We start from the raw sequence: 23,836 nt of genomic DNA, 5'->3' as shown, positions 1-23,836 counted from the left end.
ATACGTACCGAATAATGCACATATTTACACCCTACATATTCACTTAACGTCATTAAATCGTACCTTTCCGTGTTTCGCACAATGTGTTTTAAATATTTCAGTGAGTGCCATGTTCCTCCTCTTCTGAAATGTCCACAATTCATTCATTGTTGAACAATGGAAATAATTTTATAGGCATTATGAATTCCATTCTAACCGGGTTCGGCATAATTCCACCACGAACTCGCCCAATTTTTTATTTATATGTGTCTATTCCTTTTTATTCCTACATATATGTCATAATTTGCCACTACTATAATTATATCATAATTTTGTTCAATTCAATAAGTATTAAATTAAGCAAGGAAAGGGCCAAACTAAAACCAATGGGATCTATGCAGGCGAGAAAGGCATGGGTATAAGAAACAATCAAGCCCGGAGACCAGTTTTCGCAAGATAATTTAGTTTTTTCCCCAACCAATGTTGGTATGATGTAAATTTAGTGCACATGTAGCATCTTAAAGTGATGAATTGGATTTGTTCAATTATTAATAGAGTCAGATGTTAATGACTGAAAATCAGTACCTGTCGTCGCCACAGATCAAACAAATAAATAAACCAATATATTATATAAATATTCATAACATAACAGCTTTTAAATAGAAATCGATTTAGATACAGTGGACGTTATTTCCCCACAACAATGCTGCTTTCTCTTTCCTACTTTACTGTTGACTGTTTAACTTTACTGTTTAACCTTTAATTTCAATCCTTTTTCAATCGTTATTTGCGTACTTCTAAAATATCGATCGATATCTAAACTTAGTTCTCGTTTCAGATGCGTCCTGGAATAATTTTACTACTCACCGGCCCGCTATTAGCGGTGAGTTACAAATCCAACAAAATTCACGTACTTTCAGAATGATCTTACCAATTTTTTATTTCGCTGTCTTTTTTTCCGCACTTCTCTGAATTTTTAACATAATCTACATTTCAGATAGGAGATGTTATTAGTGAACATACCTTTGTTCCTAAAGGTCATTTGCCAGCCAGATCCGAGAAATGCAGTCAATCCTACTTATATTTAAGGTGGTCAACGCTCAGTTTGACGTTTCTACATGTGGAACCATGAAAGGCTGTTTATTTGCACCTCCTGGTTGTCGGCCTGGTGCTGACTGTACTATTGAATTCAGCTATCAGGTACTATAAGATATCCTGTGGAGGATCAATTTTTTCATAAAGAAACATTCCTCTACGCTATTTTCTAGTATGAAGTTATTCAGCAAATTCTGTGCAAAATGTTTCTCGAAAATCCTTTATTGGTGTACTTGTTTCGGTGGAAAGTTACGGGAAACAAAACAAAAAAGAACAGAAAAATTCTAGGTTTGAGAGAAATTATTCGAAAAGAATTGAGCAGATTTTGTATTACAATAACGAATGAAAAAAAAGTGAAACGAGTTTCTTCTAAGAAGGTTATGGCACAAACTGCTGTTTTGTGCATTTCTGCAGCGAGGATTAAACACCTTTTCGTTTTTATTTTTAGTTCAGCTTAACGTTTTCCGTTACTATCTTTCCGTAAACGTTTTGTTGCTAATTTTTATGCTCATTTCTTGGGTTTTGCACTTATTATCTGTCGAAAATACTTATTTTGCATAGTTATTCTCTAGCGGGAAGCCAAAAATGCTGGTCGAGTTGTTCTTGGTTGAAGAGTTAGTTGAAACCTCTTTGTGAAAGTTATTATACAGAAAAATTCTCATCATCGGAATCTCAACAAAATTAATGTGATTTCACTTAGCTTTTTATATAACTCTAGTATAAATTTCCTCTCTGTATGTTTTATTTCCAGGTTAATGGCCCATTCCTAGACATGGAGCTTGCGGGTACAACTAATGCTCCAAATACATATATTGCCGTTGGTTTTTCGAAAGATGACAGAATGGTGAGCTTTATAACAAAAATAAAATAAAAATTAAATTTTCATTGTCATTAAGATTTTTATGGTAGTTTTCTTTGCCTTTTTCTCAACGACCTGAATCGGATAACTAAGTTCAAAAGCGGCTAACCTTCCCATTGCTGCTCTAGTTTTTTTCGAGTACCAGTAAATTAAACAGGTTTCACAACGGTCAAACAATGAAAATTACGGTATAGCAGAAGGGACTCTGTGTACTACTCATATTCCCTTCATTTCCTTTTGCATCAATTTTTTGGGGTGGACAAGAAAAGAAAAGAAATGGTACTGAACGAGGAAATTGCTTCATAAAAAAATCTATTCGCCAAGTACAACTGAAGGATACTTCAGTGATTTTCACCTCATTTCCTTATTTCTAAAATAACCGTACAAAAGGGAAAATAATAAGCTATAATTTCTTCTTCTACATACAGCGTAGTTTGAAGAGCGCCACCTTGAAAATAAATATACCCGTATAAATTCATGAGTAGTACACTTTGTCAGTGTTGTTCTTACTGTGCATTTGTTTTGAGCAAAAAATTCATTCTGAGATTAGAAACGGTAATCACACCATTGCTTCTATGATTTAACATTTCTCACGTACATTGGATGGCAACTTGTGCAATCGATCGCCAATAGATCGTTAATAAAAATAAAAATAATAATAAAATATTAATAATGTAACGTCACGCAATTTACTTCGCAAAACAGTTGCAAAGTTGCAAAGACCATGCAGTTCCCGTTACCGTAACCCCAAGTTTGTTTTATGACTGCTACTGTTTAAAATATGATTCATTTTACTCGGTCAAAGATCGTTGTTTGTTTGCTCGGTCGTGGATTTCATTGCATGCCGTCATACGTACATATGTGATCAATATGGAGATTGCATTCTACTGACCCAAGCAAATGTGGGCTGTCACAGTACGCATTTTTGCGTAACTAAAGATGTCGAATTAAGTGAAGCATTCTCAATAATACTGCAAATATGGATCTTCGTGGGAGTGGAAGGGACAAGAATCTCATTGATAGGTAATTATTAATTACAGCTCTATTCAGGCTACTTCTAGGAATGAAGGCGACAATACGACTAGAATTTTAGTAAATAATAGTGTTCCTCTTGGAATAATCTGATAGGCTAAAGATACAGAAAAGCGGGTCCGCTCGTAATTTCTGGATCAGGGATAACGGATAAAGGGCGCGTGTAGCCCAGTCGGTAAGAGGTTCCGCTGTGTCTTCGAGTCGATCGGAGGCCCGATACCGCCCCAGCGCCAACCACGCCTTTCATCCTTTCGGGGTCTATAAATTTGTATCAGACATGTCTGGGAGGATAAAAGCAATGACTTTATGCATCGGGTAGCCTCCGCAAGTCACTGTATAGGTAGGTTGGTTATACTTCCGTAAACCTCAAACGATTCTGAATTGGGCAAGGCACCGCATCCCAAGATTCATTGATCAGATTAATGAACGCAGGACATTTTATTCTTTAATTCCAAGAATATTCCTAGAAATCAGGCAAAGGTGAAAACGTGTAATATGTGATACGAGGTCGTAGCAAAGGCAACAAGTTACGATTTTTTGAGGATACTCTAGGATGCACAACCTTCTTGCATTCGGACCTTAAGTAAGAAATTTTAAAGTTCAATAACGAGGTTTTGGATAACGGTATAGTTACGGATCATCACACTGATTAAAAAAAAAAAAAACTAGATTTAGTTCATACCACAAGGATATTCGGCAGCACGTTTAAGTATTTCTACCCTGAAATTTTCTGGTTTGATTACGAACTTCTTTCATGTAGAAATTGTCAGTTGTCACATGAGATTGGTCGGTTCACGAGCTCACGAGCTTGGTATTTTTATCAGAACACAACCGTCCCGCTCACCGTGCTTCACCTCACTATAACGTCGCCAGTTCATGGCAAAATTATCGCCGCTCCAAAAAGTCCAAAAAAATTTTGACGTCAGAAGACACCTCTGCAAAAACAGTAACTGAACAACGATTGTTTTCTATCGATACTAAATCTTCTCCACACAAAAAAAGCTCTGATAGCGTGTAAATCAAGAGACGTCTCTAATTTACGTCCACTTTTCTCAAATTTTTTCGATTTCTTCCTGTTATTATAGGGCAATGACATGGTAGTGTACTGTTCAAACACCAATGGTTTCATATCAGGTGGATTGGCGCGAAATGACGAAGGTCGTACTAATACCATAATCGTAAGTTTTTGCTGATTTGCTTTAAGTGGTTTTTTTTTTTAACTTGAAAAGTACATTTTTGTCCATTTTTCCTGAGTCGAAATCCAATTATTCACTTTTTTTCTACAGAACGGTGCTGGTATACAGGAAGTTGTACAAGCTACATCAAACGGAGGATCTATGTATTGTGCAATCAAGTAAAGCATATTTACTGATAATTCACTAATTCGTAAACATTATTCGTTTATCGATCGTTTCAGTCAACGTTTGGATCCAAATCAGAGTGATTTGTTTAACCTTAATGGGACATACTATGTATTGTTGGCTAGCGGACCTATGCAGGGGAATAGTACGCAAATTTATCGATTTTTTCTAGCAATACATTATTGATTTCCTTCAATAGTTCCAACCATCACAAATATGGACCTATTTCAGGATTGAGTTATCACAACTCAAATCGATATGTAATGCCACGTACAATGATGTCGGCTTATGTGAGAGGTGTAGGATTGGTGGGAGGTGAGCGACAAAAGAAATTTATAGGTCCCATGTCTTTCGTTACACAAGGCGACCGCAACGCGTCCACTGTAACTCAGTGCATCGAAAGCACTGTATCTCTCTTGCGCGCGCTCATATACCCTGTGGGTGACGATGACCGTGACGCATTCAAATTCGCTCCGCGGTCGTCTGGTGTTACTCAAGTACATACGCTACTCCATGGATCTTTACCAGCACAATTTAATTCTTATTCAGTATTTTTGCAGGTCTACAAATGGATGAAGGTGAAAGAACCACATACGAGAAACTGATGATGGCACATGGTAACTGATTCTGTTGGAATTATAGTTACAGTTACAAAAACGCGAATAATGTGCACTCGTCTAGGAAGAAAAACTAGCACTCGACCAAATTGACGCTTCTTCTGTTGCTGCGAAAAGTACTTTCTAAAGGACTGAAAATTCGAGAACAAAATTTCGCGAGTTTTTTTTTGGTCATCTCGAGACTACAGATCTTGAAATAGAAATGAATGAAATAGTAAACGAAGTCCACAGCAGCAGTGCTCATATCTAGCAACAGACGCACGTTCTCGGCACGTTTACACCCATACAAAACCGCTAACAGCGGGGATTTCTTCTACTGTTTCACCGATTTCGATTCCAAAACCTATATTTTAACTACGCTTCTTTAATTTTCCCAATTTTTTATAACAATAATCCTATTGTCCTAAAGAATTTCCAACACTTTAATGAAGATGCAAGAAAATTTCCCTCTAGCATTTTTTTTCGTACCGGTAACACAGAAGAGATTTCCCTGTGGCACGTTAATAATGTCTACAAAATAGCTAAAATAACTATAGTAAATTTGTTATGCTGTTTCATCCACTTTTTCTTGAATTCTTCACATTTTTCCAGGTATTATGATGGTTCTGTCATGGTCAATCTTTTTGTCCACAGGGATTCTCTTTGCACGTCACATGAAAGGGCATTTCCCGAACAGTACTCTTTGTGGTCTTAAACTCTGGTTCCACGTGAGGATTATTTCTTTGGGATTCCATTTTTTTCTTGAAATTTTAGTATTTCGTTCTATCGTACGAAAATAACGGTTTATCTTAGTTTCACCGCACCTTGAACATGATTGGAATTGCCGGAACTATCGCTGCATTTGTAGTGGTATTTGTAGCAAAAGATTGGCGATGGGTTGGTCCGAAAGCGTATCAATCCGCTGAACTTGTAGGTTTCTAACATTTTGAAGCTCTTCGGTGAAAAATCAAGAATTAAGTACATAACTAGTAAGGTAATTTTCCATTTAGAACAATAGATGGGGTTCGGTTCATGCCATGCTTGGCTTGATAGCTTGCGTTGTCGCATGGGCGCAGCCGCTGAATGCCGTATTCAGGTGACATTCGATGATACCTCTGGCTTCTGAATTAATTGCTGCTGTTGAGCTTTTTCAAGGTAACCAATGCTATTTTCCTCTTCAGGTGCCACCCAGATCAAAGAGGACGATTTCTTTTCAATTTCATTCATGGTTTCTTCGGGGCAGGATCATGGCTTTGTGCAGGTGAATCAAATCCATTTTTTCAAAAACTCTAAATTGGATCCTTATAAATTTTGAGGAAAGAATGGGAAAAATCGGAGCACATGTCATTTTCGTGAAAATTACTTCATTGTGCGCTACTCTAACCTACTACAAATATGGTCCAACAAGGAATAAGGAATTTCTTGTGATATGACGCTGATCGTTCATCGACAGGGATTCTTTCACGAACTTGTTTGCTTTCCATTTACTGTCACACATGAATCCGGCAGTGTTTACTGCTGAATATTGCGCGGTGACAACGGGAAAACTACGAATCTCTTTGATTTTTTATCCAGGTTTCATTAAAAATTGTGTAAAAAAACCTAGGTGTATCTATTTTTTAGTTGTTCAATATGTCAATAATTTAAACAAATACTTTTACTTACTATTCTTTCCATTTACCCCCAAAACTGCGAGATTTTGTCTAAAAGCACTGTTTCTGTGTTTGCTTCCTCAGAAAGAAGGTACTGAAGGGACTGAGGTTTGGTATAGCCGTTGTCAGTCTTCCCAGAAACTGAGGAGTGCTGGAGGTCATCTCGAAAGTTGCGGTTCAACAAGGACAACCTTCCCGTTGCGATTTTTAAGAAATGATTAAGAAGAGATACCGTTACTCGCAGGCGTATCAACACAACTTTTTTGCGTTAAGAATTCTCCAGTTTTTATTCGATTTTGTTATTCCACAAATCCATGAATAGAAATTTTCTTTGATTATAATTCTATTTTCTTTTCTTACTCAATTTCGGTCACTGGAAGAATGGAGAATTACAATGTTTTCATCAAACTTCCATAATGTGACCTGAAATTGAGTAGAAAAAAGGTTTTGATGTTATAAATTGGTGACCTTGACCTTCAAAAAATGTTATTTTTCTATTTCAGCGGCAGCTACAATGATCGCTGTGGTGCATTTCCAAACAATGTTCAGTGATCGTGATGCGGCTCTTGGCCTCTACATCGCTTTCATCGCTGTAGCTGGTCTCACAATAATATTAATGGAAGCGTTAACATTCAGAAGTGAGAAGTTGCCCGTTTCTTTGAAAGTTACTCCTACAATTTATGATTGTTTAAGCCTGGATGGCTAGCCGACATAGGGTCAACGGCGAAATGGAGATGGTTCGCGTCGGCGGATCAAGTGGTATTATTTCATCGGAGGTCATTGAAAAGGTTATTTCTAGAAAATTTTTGCACGGCAGTTCCCACAAATTTCTGTTTATTTCATTATTTTTTCAGGCACAACGCCTTCAGCTAATTCTCCTTTTCTTCTTCGTAATTGTCGCAATCGGTACGGCCGTAGCTATTTCGGTTCTCATTGGACTGAAACCGAAATCGTTATAATTATCAGTTTAAATGATTTTTTTTTGAGCATCTCATTAACTCGAGGATTATTTCTTTTTTCGGTGAATCTGTGTTTTCCTATCGCATATTTTATTTTATTAAAAGTTCTAAAAGATTCTAACATTCTTCGATACCGAATTTCTATTTGTATATGTTTGTTTAAGTGTGCAGGCATGTTTAAGGTGTAACTCTATTTCCAGCACGTTCACTTCCGTGATTTTTCTTATTATTTTCACTGGAAATATTCACTGTTCTCATGCTCAAAATTCTAGTCTTCCATTTTCAGTAAAGGTGATGAAATCATTTTGCTCTTATAAACGTTTTAAGAAAAAAAAAACTTGGTTTTCGCACTATTTTATTCCATACGGTATTTTATTGCAGGTAAATGCCGCTGGTCAGTTAGGTAAAACTGCCATGAAACAAAAGTCTGTTTGCAGGAATTGGATTTCTGCCTCATTTGGTCTTGCGTTTAAAAATTATGGTTTAGTTTAAAAAAGTTTAAAAGTTTAAAAAAAATAAAAATTATGCTAGGCTGAGTTTAAGGACAGGAAAAAAAAACAAAACTAAAATTTACTGTCGCGTGCGCCGCAATTCACGCACTCTTTACCCCAGCTTGAAATGCCGTTTCACGAACGTCTTTCCCGTCACTGGGGATATTTCTTAGGTGCGCTTTCAGGTGAAATAGAACTAGAGTTCAGGGCAAAGCAGAGGTTCCAAATGTCGAGACGGCACACCCTGAGAAAGGACAGTCAGAAAAATCATTGGTAGACATATTTGCTAACTCCCACAATCACATTATTTCCAATGCCAAGGTTCGCATGGGAATGATCAGTTCGCACCAAAACACAAGTTGTGATTTTTTTCATTTAAATGAGGAAGAAAGATTTTTCTGCAATCTGCACATTACCACTAAGTTACACTGTTCTCCGAGGTTAGACAGTCAAAGATTGAGCTACGTAATGTCTAATGTATGCGGGACTAGCGAATCTAAGTAATATCATAAGTTTGTGGTTATTCGAGAAAAAAAAAACTTAAAAATTGTTGTGATATGTTGCATAATATCTACTACATTAGTTAAAAGAGTCGTGATAAAAAAATGTTCTCCAAAGAACTTGTTGAGTGAGGTGATCTTTAACGAAAAATAAACTAAAGATTTTTTCATCAGTCAAACAAACATTTCTGTGTGGCGTGGAGAGTTCTGTAATTATGCTCATTCGAGTAACCAGGTGCACTTTTCTGTTCAATACACATAGATTTTTCTAACAGTCATTATCAACGCAAGAGAAAAGTCCTGCATGTAGGTTCGTGCACACAGACATAGAAGTTAACGAAATAAATAATAAATACTAAATACTTCGGTATCAATGCAAAACAGCCGTACTGCAGCCAGTGATTCATATGTATCTCATCAAGATATCATAATTTTTTTTCACAGAATTACCCGTATATGTCAGTTTCGGAAAAAGTACACGAAATTATGTCTTGATTTCTACTTCTTCAAAAATCAGGGTTTTGGAAAAAATTTTAATTGTGTTATAGAAACAGCTATTCAGGTTTTTCCTTTCCTATCCACTCTCTCCCAGAAACATACCACCTCAACCGCGGTTATAAAACAAAATAGGAATCCCGCAGGGCTCATTAATTTATTAAACAAAACTTAGAGGCTCGCCCTCCCAATAAAGATAAACTCTAAACCTGCAATCACCACATAAATGGCTACACATGGTATATATATATATATATATATATATATATATATATATATATATATATATATACATATATATTAAATTAAATTATATAATTAAATTATAAATTAAATAATAAAAATTATTATTATTAATAAATTATTGTATATTAAATATTTCTTTTTTCCCAATAACATGAAGATGTTAGATAGCAAGAAATGCAGAGTCTAAGATTTCCATTGTTCTACGAACTCTCAACAAAGATGAAAAATAAGAAAATTCCAATCTTCCCAACTAGACTCCAAAAAAAAAATCTTTAAAAAATCTAGGAAAAAAAGAATCTCTACAAGACATCAAACCCTAGTTTCGAGAATGTAAGATACAATTGAGATCATGTGAAAAAAAACACCTATGTTGCCTCTGATGTTTGTTTCACTATTATTTTAGTTTTAATTTCTAAAGTCGTTGCCGCTCTATTAGCTTCATTGTTTATTTGAGATGAGCTACAAAACCATCGATGGATCGATTATTGTCGAAACATTCCAAAGAAATGAATTGTGTATGGAGTCATTGTCATCTTCCAGCAATAAAAATCGCAACAATTTGAATTGCTTTGCATTCCTCACCTTTTGCTGTCATTCTAGGAATAACGTACGATGAATAATTCGTATAATTCGTGACATTCGGGTCATTATTGTGGCGGTTTAAGACCAAAAATTGAATACTGAATAATGATTTGATTGGTCGTCTCTTTAAAAGACGACTAATTCTCCTTATTAATTCCCTTCGCGCTTCCAAATTACATCAAAATGATTCACTCTTTTCAGGATGCTAAGATGACACCTCTACTGTTTGTGAAAGATTAGGTCTAAGACTTTTCCGATTCAAACGCTTCTGTAGTTCTCGTTAATTGTTGATCACTCTCGATTCTCAAATTCAACTTCGGATATATCTACTGATTATTTCCATTCGGAATTTGAGTCAAAAATTCCAAAGCCAATTCTCCCTAGTAAAGGACAACTTTATTCACTTTAGATCTTAGATAATTGCGCGTAGTTGCAAAGCAAGAAATCAATCTATCAATAAGTTCTGTACGTTTACTCAATTTGTTCATGAATATAAGTTTTCTGAAAAAAAAACACCAACAAAGTCTTGATCGACAATCTGTTTCCAACTATTATTACAACTTCACCCAATCAATGTCCCAGGTTATCCTCACCTCTTGAATAGAAATCAGGTGCAAAAAGCCATCATATGCTCACTGTTTTTTCATCGATTGCACCTCTGCGTAAATACAGTACACACTTCTTGCTTGCTTCACAAAAAGTTCTGTTTGAAAAATTTCATAAAACAAACTGCATGCAAGTTCCTTAGACTCACGACCTGTCTTTGTAATCATTCCGATAATTATCAGCAAGAATGGAATTTCTGTAGCCTTTATTTGTTTCTTTTTTTTCGGGAATTTATTCACGAAAAATTCTCTTGACGTTTTATCATACTCCCTATTTATTATGTGCTAATATTGTCTATTAATTTTGGTTATAAAAAATAGAGCAGGATACAATCACGTTAGCCAACTTTTATATCTATATCTAGCAGCATTCAGTGATCACTATGAAGTTGAAATTGGAAAATAAAAAAAATGAGAGTTTATGCTACTGATGTGATAAAAAAAGGTGATATCTTATAAGTGCCCTTCAACTAATTCAGTAATTCGCATTCATTCATCTACTTGCTATCGGGCAGTCGTCAACAGGTCAAAACCTCTAGCGTACTCACCAACTTTAAACGTTAGCTAACCCATTTGTTTCGGGAAGAACAACGAGTCAATGTCGATGATTCTGCAAACGGTTGTTTTCGCATGGATATTGGTGAGTAGCGCTTTCATATCTAGATCTTGAAAAGAAAAAGTATGTTATCCAAGCAGACTTTAAAAAAATGATATACGGTTTAGTTTGCTGCTCAAATAGTGTGCGGTCAAAAAATCGACACAGCACAATGCGGTAACACGACCGGATGCTTATGGGCACCGGAAGGATGTGAAAAAAAAGGAAATTGCAAGATCACCTTCACTTATAAGGTATGTTTCGTGCTCGGGATAAATGTATTAACACAGTAGCCGCTATCCGGTTTTTTCGCAACATTATGGTAATGTCAACACGTTGTGCTAAATAATTTCCAAAGATGAAGACTAAAAGTTTTCGCAGCACAGAGAAATGATAGAAAAAAAACTACAAAAACAAATAAAAATCAAAAGAAGATCGGCCATCGATGAGATCACTATCACTCGACTCAAAAATAAATTTACATTCTTCGTTCCTTAGCAAAATAACTGGCCCGTTATGATGTCGAATTCACCAACTGCATCGAAGTTAAAGAGGCTGACGTTTCACTCTACTGTTGCTTATAACGACAGGTATTGATACTGACTGATCAACAGGTATTGATTAAATGTGGTTAGATCGTACCATAACTGTAATTCATAGGTTCTTCTCCAATTAAAAGTTCTACACAACTAGGAGAGCTGACGTGTCAAATTTGCCGCGCTGTCTCGCGAATCGTAAGGATCGCAACGCAAGCATGCGGCAACGGTGCCCAACCCGCACCAGTGTCGTATGCAAGGGAGAGCTCACATTCGCTGCTTTCCGCTGTTTTTTCTCAACCTTTAAACTACGTAAAACTTGACTAAAACTATGTAGAGTTTCGGTCTCGGCATTTTCCATGCCATGAATATCGTCCGTGTAGATCAACAAGAGTGAGGAGAAGTGAAAAATGTCTTGAATCTCTATTAAAATGAGTAATTATTGAATAATACTACATGGTACACTTGTTTTATGTGGTCTTAGAAAGGCCGTTAAGGCGCTGTATGTGTACAACAGTTTTTTTCCTCAGTTCCTCATTACTAACTGATCAAAGTAAGCATGTGAAGTATAGCCAAACGAATTGCGGTGTGAATACGGTACTGTACGCCCATAAAAGTGCTTAAAGTAACCTCAAAAACGCTAATATCACAACTTGTTGGTGCTCATAAAGATCCGCATAAAAATGAGCAACAATGAAGCGCATTAGCGTAGGGCATATAAATTGTTTATTTCTCGGGAAATACTATTCCTCTTCTTTAATTAATACTCTTCCTGTTCTCGAGGTTTTTTTTTCTGACAACGCCTTGGTAGCCTTTGAACTCTTCACCTGATCTAAAAATTACGATGAGATTTCCCCTCTGAAAGCGCTTCTAACGATGCAGATTAAACGCTTATGTTCATCTTGTACCCATCAAAAATCAAGTACAGCAATCAGATATCTTTAAGGTGAATGGAACGGATCTTCAAATGGAAATATCGGGAACACCTGAAGAGGAAGATGCATACATAGCTGTTGCATTTTCGAAGGATAACAAAATGGTATGAAGATCTAAGGTTTTTTTTGCAGATTGACACACATAGCGCTGTGAACACGTGATGTTAAGGGCAGCGATATGGTCGTGTTTTGTGCCAGATTCCGAGGAATGGTCTCAGGAGACTTGGCAACTATCCTACATGATAATAAAATTTTCATTATGGTTGGTGTCGGGATTCTTTTTCAATGAATTTTAAGGGTTTGTAGAAGTACTTTTAGTGATTACCTACCTATTAATTTAGCCCGATGATATAAGACGCAAAGAGCAAGTCGTCGATGCGGCTACCAACTCGAATGGTGTGCTTTACTGTAAGATACGGTATGTGTAACCAATGCATAGCCATTGAATCTTGCTTACTCTTTTCACGTGTTCCTTCTGCACTTCATTTTCATTCCATATTTCTATAAAGTAAGAATTGCTACCCTAAATGGACAGAACGGTATCTCAGTACCTATTCGAAGGTCAGACGTTGGCAAGACGACGAATGTTGTAACTTCAGACGAAATTTACAAACCCGAACAAGCATGCGTACTATAAAGAGCACGCTCTGGAAGCCTGGTTTCATACTTCTTACGTTCCCCAATTTACTTAGTACCTTTGGGAAAATAAGAGCAATTAGAAAGATCACTACGATAGTTCTGCTCAATATTTATTAAGAATGGAATCGTTAATGATTATGGTCATCATCGCTAACGAAAGTGAACCCAGTAGCACTCTGTTCTCTATGGAAAACGTTCCTGGGTCCTCCATTCCATTGGACTACTTCAACTGCGTCCTTCTGATGGTACTGAAGAAACGGTAGCTTTGTGGACAGCAATACGATATACTATTCTGAGTTACATATTACGCTGGCCGCAAAAGATCTCGTGTGATCACACAGGTTCGCCCTCACCTCGTGAAGATAGAAACCGTTTAGTAAACGATACCGTGAATAGCTATTTCAAGCGAGCCGAGACTGCAACGCTTCACCTGAACTTTGAAAAATCCGACTATGAATGATGGTGCCCCAGGTTAGTGTCCCGCACTCTTTAGTTTTCATGAAATGAAAGTTTCGGAACAATTTATAAAAAAATATAAAGTATATAAAAATATAATGTTTGGCGGAAATACCGCCAAACCTTCGCAAACAGGCGATAATTGCAACTAACATAGCTTAACGTCATAGTTCGAAAAGTGTTCAATTTATGAATGTTATGAAAACAGGGTGTTATAAGGGAGCAAGGAGACCCATCTAAAGTCAAAACCGCTTTGTTGTAAAGCGAATAGCATTGTTTTAACCGGGAGTCCTCGGGTTATTTCAAATGGAACTCTGTTTTGAAGATTAATGAGGGTGTAAAGTGGGGAAAAATGAAAGGAAAAGTAGAAAAGGTAGAATTTCCAAAGTTTTGGTTCCTGTACTATGTAAATGAAATTTTCCTGTCTATATTTCATAAAATAATGAGACCCAATCACCATTGCCCAGGTCCGGAGGAACTTGTATTAGGACAAATCATCGGATGCCGGGCTGGCCCCTCCGGTACGCAAGCGATATCGTAAAGCAGCTTATCCAAATGACGTTCACTGCAAAGTGGCTACCTGGGAAAACCCAAAACACACGAAGAACAGAGCTGGAACATACTATATGCTACAGCGGGGCTGGTTAGATAGTTTTGTTGTAAATTACTCTTGGCTTGGGGCCTTATTTGTTTATGGTGTGGCTTTCTTTAGTGTGCCTCCATCCAGTGGCCAGATTGTTTTGGAGTTCCATCAAAAAATGATCAGAAATGCTATTCGAACTCGACAAGAAAGCATATTTGAATGTGGGCACATGATTTGATGAAAACGCGGGATGCACATTGAAACGAAGTCGCACGCAAAAGGGTGACGAAAGAGACCCAGAGCGTCGCATGTTGGATTTTATACACTGCTTGGCCGTGCGATAGCTACAGTAGGACGGTACTCGCGCGTATCTTTACGTTGTTGCGTTGTCGTCAACTGTGCGTGAAAGTGGTGCGCAGGAACGACAATAGATCTCAAAAAGAGGAATGCAGTTATATATAAATTGTTCCAAAAACTCCATTTTGTGACAAGTGAAGAGTGGGTGACGGTAGGCGGCGGCGGCGGCGGCGCACGTTCTTTCACCATCGCTCCTTCAATGTTTATGCATAGCATTGTAGTTATTTCACGCTAAAGTTGGCAAAAATATAAAAAATAACAAACGAAAATAATAAAAATCTTTAAAAATGATAAAAATGATAAGTGCAAAAATTAATAAACAAAAATATAAATATAGGTTTCTATAAAATGGCAGTCTTCGGTTAAAGCTACGAAAGAATCTAATTCGATAGTAACTCCTAAGGTATTACTCTAAGAGGTCATTCGAGCAAGTTAAGTAGCTTGCTAGATAGCTAGATTTCGAGGGCTAATGATGTTAAACTTGCGCTGCAGCACGAGTAGCTGGTTTGCTACATGTTTCTGAAGAAATCTTTCTTAACTATGTGTTCTTGTTGAGTTTTACGTACTTTCAGTGAACGTCAAAAGACAGAAGTACATGGCCTCTTTAATCTCGATCATTCTTATTACATATTATTGGCAAGCGGACCATTTAATAAGACGCGTGAGTTCATTTCTTTAATTAGCTACCCATAAAGGGAAAACTTTTAATCTTCTACATAAAAACTGCAAAATAAAATAGTAGCAGTAAAGAAATTATAATATGTACATGTCACAAAAAAATGGAGGAAAAATCAACAGATTAACTGGCTGAATACTTCTGATAAGAGCAGCACGACAAAGTTCAGATTACACTAATAGGAAAATAGTCCGAAAAGATGATGACGAGTTCTGCCTACTTTTTTTAGGACTCTGAAGAACGTACACAAAAATATTTATTTTCAAAATTATAAGTGGCTACAAAGTGGTGCACTAGAGTTAGAGATAATTGCTCATTGGGTAAATAAACGAAACTGGCACATTTCAAGTTAATTGCAAAACAGTTTGTTTCAGTTTCATAGCTAGAAAAAACAGTAGATATTGCACGATAGAGAACATCAGAGAACTGTTTAATTTCGACAAGATTCCGGCATGTGTTGTTTTCTTCCTCAAAAATACGTGGCTTTCCGGTAACAAATACTTGCTCTTTTTCACTTTTTTAGATTTCCTCCCCTGCATAGAATTCCCCCCTTCCTTAGAATCTTCTCTTTTCTTTAAGATGCGACGTCGTAATTAACGAACTATACTCATATTTCATAGTTAGCGTCGCAATCAGGTATTCAAGTGTGCGATTTGGGAACGTTAGAGCTATACAATCAGCACAGTTATGTAACGCACGATTACCATATACTCCAGAAAGGTTCTTTCGTCCAGCACACTGTGTCAAAGCCCATAATCTGAAGGGCTAATCATCACAGTGTCTGAAGGGAGCATGGAATGTTTGGCAACAAACTTTCGTTGCGGCACGTTCTTTACATAGGACCTCTGAGGAGAAAAAGGCGAAATGGCAGGCTAATAAAAGTTGCATCTAAAAACCTTGTAAGCACTAAAAGAAAACAGACAGAAGTATGCCGAGGTCTCAAGACACCAGAACGTTTTGTTAAATTGATAATTTTTTGTCGTCCGCTTGTACATATACATACTTAAAATACTTAAAATACAATAATTCCCATTTAAAATGTCCACTAACCGCTACATACCCTTTTACATTCGCTCCTTCAATTTTTAAACGAGTAACATCCATTTAGATTTAGTCTTTGAATAGCATACGGTCACTAATGCCCTGGTACAGCTAGTAGATTTCGAATCATACGAATCGGTTCCGAATTTCGGGAACTGATTCCGTAAGTGGACCTTTCACCTTATGTGAGAACAGAAGTACCTGATTTACGCGCCACCAAATGGAATGCTTCCCATTTCAATTTCCATTTTCATTGTCAAAAAATTAGTGCGGACTTTTTTTTACGCGGAATTAATAATGACTTGCTGTAGCAGAGCACAATAATATTAATAAGGTTTGTCAAAGAGGTTCACACTTACTAGCATTCCCTCTGAGAATAAATTACAGTATTTATTATTGAAATATTAATATTTAAAGAATTAAAATATTTAAAAAAACTCATATTCGTATATTCGATATTTAAAAAAAACTCATATTCGTATAAACAGGATAAAACCATATTGCGCGTACATATGTGAAGAGATGTGTTTCAGATCTGCTCTATCACAAAGAATTCAGATACATTATGCCAGAAGTTTCGCTATCACAATACGGTAATGGATCCACATATATTTTCTGTTTTTAGACGATTTATCCGCTTTCTCTTCGTATAATTATTATAAGGATAAACACAGGAGGTCCTTGTAATGATCAAAATACAACTACAACTAGCACATACACATATGCCACCACCAAGAAACCAAAAGATGGAAGCGCCACTAACAGGACAAGGAGAACAGGTAAGGAAGATCAGATAGCACTCTTTTTGACAGCTCTTTTTGACAGTCGATGAGAGGAGAATTTGTTTGTTTTTTATTGCTCAGATCTGAATTAATTTGTATAAGTAGAACTATATTTCGTGCTTTTGTGCTCATAGAATGCAACTAGAGCAATTTATTCTCCTCCTTTACGTATAATCACTACAATAGCAGTCGTAGGTTCACCTCGCAAAACTACTTCCAATAACAAACCGACAGATGGAAACGTTACTGACAAGACAAAGAACAAAACAAATGAAGAAAATCAGAAAGCAGGTATTAACATGACCTTACCTTTGACTGTCGGTGAACGGCATTAAAGGGAAATTCCTTTATAATATATATATATATATATATATATATATATATATATATATATATATATATATATATATATATATATATATATATATACATATATGTATATATATATATAGTAATAAAAGATATGCAATGTATATTTTATTAATCTCAACTAATAAGTATATAAAAAAATATCCTTTGTGTTTTTGTACTCAAATAATACAACTAGACCAATTTATCTTTCAACTTCTCCTATAATCACTACAATAGCAATCACAGGTTCAACCGCCAAAATTACTTCCAGTAATAAACCAAAAGATAGAAATGTTACGGAGGAAACAGAGAAGAAAACTGCAATAGGAAAACAAATGACAGGTATTGATCGGAGCTTCTGACAATTAGGTAAATTAGGTAAATTTATTTAATTCTCATTGTTCAGGCGTAATGTTGACAGTTATCCTAACGTTCACTGCACGTTAATCTTAAATGGAATCGAATCTCTCCCAATGTCAATTATTTTAAACACCTTCTTCTGAACAAAAAAGAATAAATAGTTAATGACGCTGTCTTAGTGTTTTATGTGTATTTCTTTGATTACCTGGACTAACACCACAAAAGTATCAAAGACAGTGAGCTGGAACAGTGAGGAAATGCTGTTCGGCTTCTTTGACGTTATAACAGTTGGAATCCATCTTAATCTAATTGTGTTCTTGATTTGGTGGTTGATACATCACTATACCACAATCCCCAGGATGTTCGCAGAAGAAAACAGGTTGAGCAAAACGCAACAGAAATCAAAAATTTCTGGCGCTATTCAATCCGCTTCGGAGCCTCTACACGTACTATATTAGCTCAGGGTCGCTCGAGGTTCATGAACCCGTATGCAGCTCATACACTGAATTGCAGAGAAGAGCCCGTATCAAGTGTTTTTCTTTTGTACTTTATGTATTGTAGTTTTTCATCCCAAGACACGTCTCGCACCAATTCATCAACTCCGAGACATGGTGGTCCAATTGGTTTTCCCTAGGGCGGTGTTGGAGCATCGACCGTGAGTTCCAGTCAAACCTTCAATGAACTCTGCTACACCCGCTTCCCATTTAAAAATGGGATTGCGGAAATGCAAAGTACTATCCAGAACAATCACGTCGTAACGATCCACATACATGCTATACGTGATCAATGTGTGCAGGTAACACAATTAATATATGTTTCTTGTTATTCCAACGAGATTTTCGTGAAACTTTATTATTGGTCTCACGTTTCGACAACTTCGTCTTTGTCAGAGGCCTGAAAATAGTTAAAGATCTTTGATGCTATGGATATCCTATCAAACTTTTTTCTTTCCCAAGCCTCGATATCGTTCAAAGTATACTTCGCAGGAACTCCGAAAGGGAAACAGGCTGACCAGTCTCACCGACTATCGGGGTTAGTAAACTACCGCGTTATTACAGATTGTCACTCAAGACGAATGAAATCTACGCCTTTAGCAGTATCCTTAAGTACTGGTGTCTTGATATTGTTAACGAACTGCATGTGGGACAATCTTATAGCTCAAAGAGCGTTACCAACGGCATAAAGTCATTGGTAAATGATAGGCACTCATTTCCGTTATTCATAAACCAGTCTGAATGTCCGGCTAAAGCCGGACTTCAGACTTTCGGTGATTTTAGCTTCGCTCCCCTTCACTGATCAATGAAAGTTAATAGTAGTGGTGTTTTCTGTAAAATTAGATGTTTTTTTTCTTAACAACGCTCTCCTTCTCTTCTTTATACTATAAATTAAGGCGAAAGATTACGGAGTTTTCCTTCCAAACGCGTCAATTTTACATATGGAGAATATTCGACCATCAGCTGCAAACACTCCTTCGATGACAGAATAATAAAGATACTATTTGAAAGCATTACTCGAAGTATGGGTATTCCTCTTGATTTCCCCCAATAGTTATCACATTATGATGTTTTAGCATTAAATGACGCGAAAGACATCATTCTACTGATAATGATAGCGTTCCACGTCAGATCACATAAACATCTTGCTACTATTTAAGCAACCGTTTGCATGCGTGTTTCCACTTTCTGAAAACGGCATGCTACAAACTTGAGGCGAGCGAAGAAGGAAATAGGCACGCAGAGTCATAAAAGTGAAGAGCAAAGCGCCCAGTGTTCACGGCTATGAAACTGCTGCAAACATTTATAATATGGGGTGCGTCGCACCCCATATTATAGTAATCTGGCGCCGGCGCACAAATCTGACGCCGTTGGACCCATCGCACCCCCTTCCATAGGTATGTGGCGCCGGTGGGCCTGTCGCACCCCCTCCTATAGCTATCTGGGGCCGGTGGACCCGTTGCACCCCTTCCTATAGGTATCTGGCGCCGTTGGACCCATCGCACCCCCTCCTATAGCTATCTGGGGCCGGTGGACCCGTTGCACCCCTTCCTATAGGTATCTGGCGCCGTTGGACCCATCGCACCCCCTCCTATAGCTATCTGGGGCCGGTGGACCCGTTGCACCCCTTCCTATAGGTATCTGGCGCCGGTGGACCCGTCGCACCCCCTTCTATAGGTATTTGGCGCCGGTGGACCCGTTGCACCCACTCCTATAGGTATCTGGCGCCAGTGGACTCGTCGCACCCCATTTTATAGCTTTCTAGCGTCGAGGCACCAACTTGACGCTGGTGGACCCATCGCACCCCCTTTTTGAATTTCGTGACTGACACACACGCACACACACACACACAAACACACACACACACGTGACAGAATAAGCCCGTTATTATATACATGATTCTTGACGGAAATCCAGAATGCTTCCAATCCACTCCTACCAGATATTTCTTTCTGATAGGCTAGTATCGTACTCTTTATTTCAAACTCATTTCTATCATGTTTCTTACCAGCCAAATCCTCCTTGGAACGGGGGCTCAGGATCTTTCCAGTTTCTCCAATATAGATGTCATTACATGTCAGGCATTCTGCCCGGAAGATTACCCCAGTCTTCGTGCTGTCTCCAGTTTTACCAGATGGACAAACAACGCAACACTCCGATACACATTGCCTATCGTAGAGTCTATTAAGAACCAAGTGTCGCTTGATGCTATCATTCGGGATGTTCACTAATACAACATCATTTTGCAACCGTGCTCGCATAAGAATCTGGGCTATCGCACCAGTTAAGGAATCGGAAACGAAGGGAATGCACACGGGGAATTCTACCTTCACTTGGAATTCTCACTATTTCATTTCTAGTTGGAGATAGTGGGTTGTGTTTCGATCTCCTGTAGCCGTTTAAACTAGCTATATTTTGGGCTAGTTTTAGTGATTTCGTACGTTGTCCATCTCCTGTGCACATTTCTGTAGCTCTTTTGACCATACTGTGGATAATTCCCTTTTTCATGTCAACACTGTACACTTTTTTCATTAGATCTGAAACGCACCTTTAATTGAATACACGTGTCCGAATATAATTCAAGCTCAGTCCATTTCCTGATGAAAATTTTTTTAACCTCTATGAGGTAAATATCTCCATAACAATGACACAGTTTTCTTCTCAGGCAAAACTCTTCCTGTAAGTGAAGTATAGACTTCTTTGCAGTAGTGGCTAACGCTAACAATTCTTCGAATCCTGACTGTCATATAGACTAATATAAAAAGGAATCATGCAGAAGGACTAGAGTTGGCTACGCTCCTGTAATAAGGAAGAAACCTAAAGGTAACTTGATATCTAACCGCGGTAACTTGGTCCATAACACCACCGCTGGAATCTTAGCCTTTTACATCACGTTTACCAGCCAAGATTTGCAATAACGACAATATATGTAGCTGCGATTTATTATCCTTTACCTCTATCCGCGTATGTCTGTCTACATTTATTCACAGAAGGAAAAATTAAAGGATTAATTAAGTAGTTTTCTTGGTTAAAATCGCCTAACATTTTGTAATTTCGTGTTTAAAATCGCCCAACATTTTTGTGATATTTATTGAAATAAAATATATATGAGGAGCAACTATCAAACATTTCTCAATATTGTAATAACGACCTTTTAATGAGCAATAATCGCGTGATGGCGAAATGAAAGCCGGTCTAGGAGAGAGTCGTTTGTAATTCTTCTAAGAACAAACGACTTTTTTCCTGCTGTCATGCGAACATATGCATCTCTCTAACAGAAACAGAAACAAAGAAGAAACTGTTTCGCATTAGGACCAGGCTTGTGTGAACTGATTGAAATATACAGCAGTTTCATCTCGTGTCTAAAAACAATGGGATCTCTTGAAAGTTTGCCATAACAAGTTCAAGGGAATCATTTTACCTCAACCTTAATTCTCGTTCCCTCAAGATCAACAAAATGTCGCGCGTTCGTTCCTTCCAGTTGTTCCTTAGAATTGCATACTGAAGAAAAATTTGAGTCAAAGAGAACTACAGAGCGTGCTCCTTAGAAAATAAAGGTGGGGAATTTAGTATTCAATTTCTTACTTTTGCTACATATTTTAAGAAACTTTGCTCTTAGCTTCTCATTATATTTGATGATAGTCAGCGGAATTGTTGTTGTAAGTAGAGCTACCATCACATCGAAAACAAAACCGAAAATCTTTTCGAGTATGGGAACCAAATAAATCTTCCTAAAAGCTGTGCCGTTTTTATTTGCTCACAATTCAACTACAAACCATACTGCGGTCATTTGCCCGATATCAATGGTTAGAAACTAGGAATAAATAGTAAGAAACTACCTGAAAACGAGATATATTACTATGCAGATCCATCCGATAATAGTTTGAATTGAAAGCACGAAAAAGCTGTTATAGAGATATGTAGCAGAAGCGACATTTTCGCGAACCTTTAGATAGAAAATTAAGGCAGTTGGATAGCCGATAGCTGATAGTAAACTCAGAAAAATATCCACATTTGTAAAACCCAGAAGTAGTATTTCAGCAATAAAGCCGCTTAAAATCTCTGTGGAATAGTCAAATCCAGCACCGAGGAATATGTATTTCCGTTCTCGAAATTTCGAGATTCTCGCAAATTTCTGTTCGAAAGCACTCTCCCGTGAACCGCGTAAAGTCAAAAATAGCGGTGAAAAATTGTGAGGCTACCGGTTCAGCTGACAGTAAATCGGACCATGTGGAGGATTTACCCCTCCTAATACTAATCTACTCTCTAAATCTCGACGAACAACTTAATCAAACTCGTAACATGGAAGCAGCGATAATTTGATGTGTGCTATCTGAAATCAGCCGTAGAACTAACGAAAAAACTCAACCTGATAACTTTGTGAAAACTGCAAGGTGCCCCGATGTCTTTTCCATTGAACAAAATTTGTCTTTTTCACGTGAAGCATCATCTGAACTTATTTATTTCCAAAAAACAAGTATTTCTTCATCTCTATGCTTCATAAGTAGTCCTCGTAGTAGTTTTGCGCGAAAGCACTTACCCCTACGGAAATCCCGTACACAACGAAGAATATAAATGCCATCACAAAATACTTAATGAATAGTCCAGCGAGTAAGAATGTAAGGAGATATGAAAAGCCCCACTGAAATTTGACTCAAAAACATGTCATCTTCTATTCGTATGAATGTCGCGTAAGTGAAACATTTGATATGTGCACATCATAGAGTTATATTAATTGTGGCGATTGTGTAATATGTATATAATCAGGTTTCACAAAATGTGGTTCATAGTTTTCGGCACCTACGTTGACCCGGACGATCGCGGCACCTTCGCGAACACTCAGCACTTTCTCTGAGACATCTCTTTCTGCGTTCCCCCCCCCCCCTATTTTTCTCTTAAGAACAAAGCCACGTAGATATTTATTCCAGAAAAGTAGCCCTTTAAATGTCTCCCAGAGAACGGCGCGATTTTGGCACGATTTTACTGTATAATTAATGAAATTAATAAAGAAGCCAAAAAAAGTTCTATTTCTTTTCATACTAGGCAAAGAATAGTGAAGCAGATAGGGATGATATGGGTCTCATTTTCGTAGGTTTTCGAGCGGATAGTAGCAAATTGACGCTCTGCTGCATGCAATAACATATGAAATCCTTCTAAACACATCCATTAGAAGGAAGAAAGAAAATATGGAGAAAAGAAAGTCTCTGAGTGTTACTCACCTGCGTACATACAAGTATTGCGCATATCAGAGCTCAGATCAAGAATTTTGTCGCTAAGATCGAGATCAAGGACAAGAATTTGTAAGCAATAATACATCCGCCATGCGGATGTAATACAAGCAGTCAGAATAAAACTACCAAATACGCATCTGAGATTAACATGCACTGACCGAAGACGTGAAAATGTTGCCAAAAATACGACAGATACTCCTATGCCAAGTATATGTAGCGATAATTCAATATAGAGAAAAGAATTATACGTAATTTTGACGATCGACGGCGGTACGTTAATGAAAATATCCATAATAGGCCTAAAAAACGATCAAGATTTCGAATAAACGAAATTTGTTTGGAAAAAAC

The 23,836-nt window shown here is 37.3% G+C and overlaps 3 protein-coding genes across 4 annotated transcripts; 2 read left to right on the top strand and 1 right to left on the bottom strand.

Moving 5' to 3' along the window:
* Window positions 1-817: 817 nt before the first annotated feature.
* On the top strand, window positions 818-7,533 carry RB195_020952 (uncharacterized protein; the record flags this gene model as incomplete). Its single annotated transcript, XM_064189520.1, has 15 exons — window positions 818-862; window positions 1,069-1,179; window positions 1,826-1,918; window positions 4,051-4,143; window positions 4,252-4,319; window positions 4,383-4,471; window positions 4,558-4,641; window positions 4,887-4,943; window positions 5,535-5,650; window positions 5,736-5,852; window positions 5,933-6,018; window positions 6,104-6,183; window positions 7,078-7,212; window positions 7,268-7,362; window positions 7,429-7,533. 15 exons carry the CDS (start codon window positions 818-820, stop codon window positions 7,531-7,533), a joined length of 1,374 nt encoding a protein of 457 aa, XP_064045401.1.
* A 3,517-nt stretch (window positions 7,534-11,050) lies between these two features.
* RB195_020951 (uncharacterized protein) lies at window positions 11,051-17,850 on the top strand (the record flags this gene model as incomplete). The annotated part of the gene is made up of 11 exons (XM_064189519.1): window positions 11,051-11,092; window positions 11,176-11,301; window positions 12,530-12,622; window positions 12,688-12,780; window positions 12,860-12,936; window positions 15,126-15,214; window positions 16,804-16,863; window positions 16,945-17,049; window positions 17,248-17,343; window positions 17,650-17,745; window positions 17,810-17,850. 11 exons carry the CDS (start codon window positions 11,051-11,053, stop codon window positions 17,848-17,850), a joined length of 918 nt encoding a protein of 305 aa, XP_064045400.1.
* Window positions 17,851-21,565: 3,715 nt separating this feature from the next.
* RB195_020950 (uncharacterized protein) lies at window positions 21,566-22,839 on the bottom strand (the record flags this gene model as incomplete). 2 transcript variants are annotated; one of them, XM_064189517.1, is made up of 6 exons in its annotated part: window positions 21,566-21,619; window positions 21,679-21,758; window positions 21,843-21,988; window positions 22,097-22,203; window positions 22,627-22,707; window positions 22,798-22,839. In XM_064189517.1, 6 exons carry the CDS (start codon window positions 22,837-22,839, stop codon window positions 21,566-21,568), a joined length of 510 nt encoding a protein of 169 aa, XP_064045398.1. The 2 variants fall into 2 exon arrangements, with proteins under 2 accessions (XP_064045398.1, XP_064045399.1); XM_064189518.1 differs by lacking the exons at window positions 22,097-22,203; window positions 22,627-22,707; window positions 22,798-22,839 and having other exon boundaries at window positions 21,843-21,933.
* Between the last annotated feature and the right edge of the window lie 997 nt (window positions 22,840-23,836).

The sequence above is a fragment of the Necator americanus genome, chromosome II (genome assembly GCF_031761385.1).
Source record: "Necator americanus strain Aroian chromosome II, whole genome shotgun sequence".
NCBI lineage: Eukaryota > Metazoa > Nematoda > Chromadorea > Rhabditida > Ancylostomatidae > Necator > Necator americanus.
This window is presented reverse-complemented; position numbering and strand designations above follow the sequence as displayed.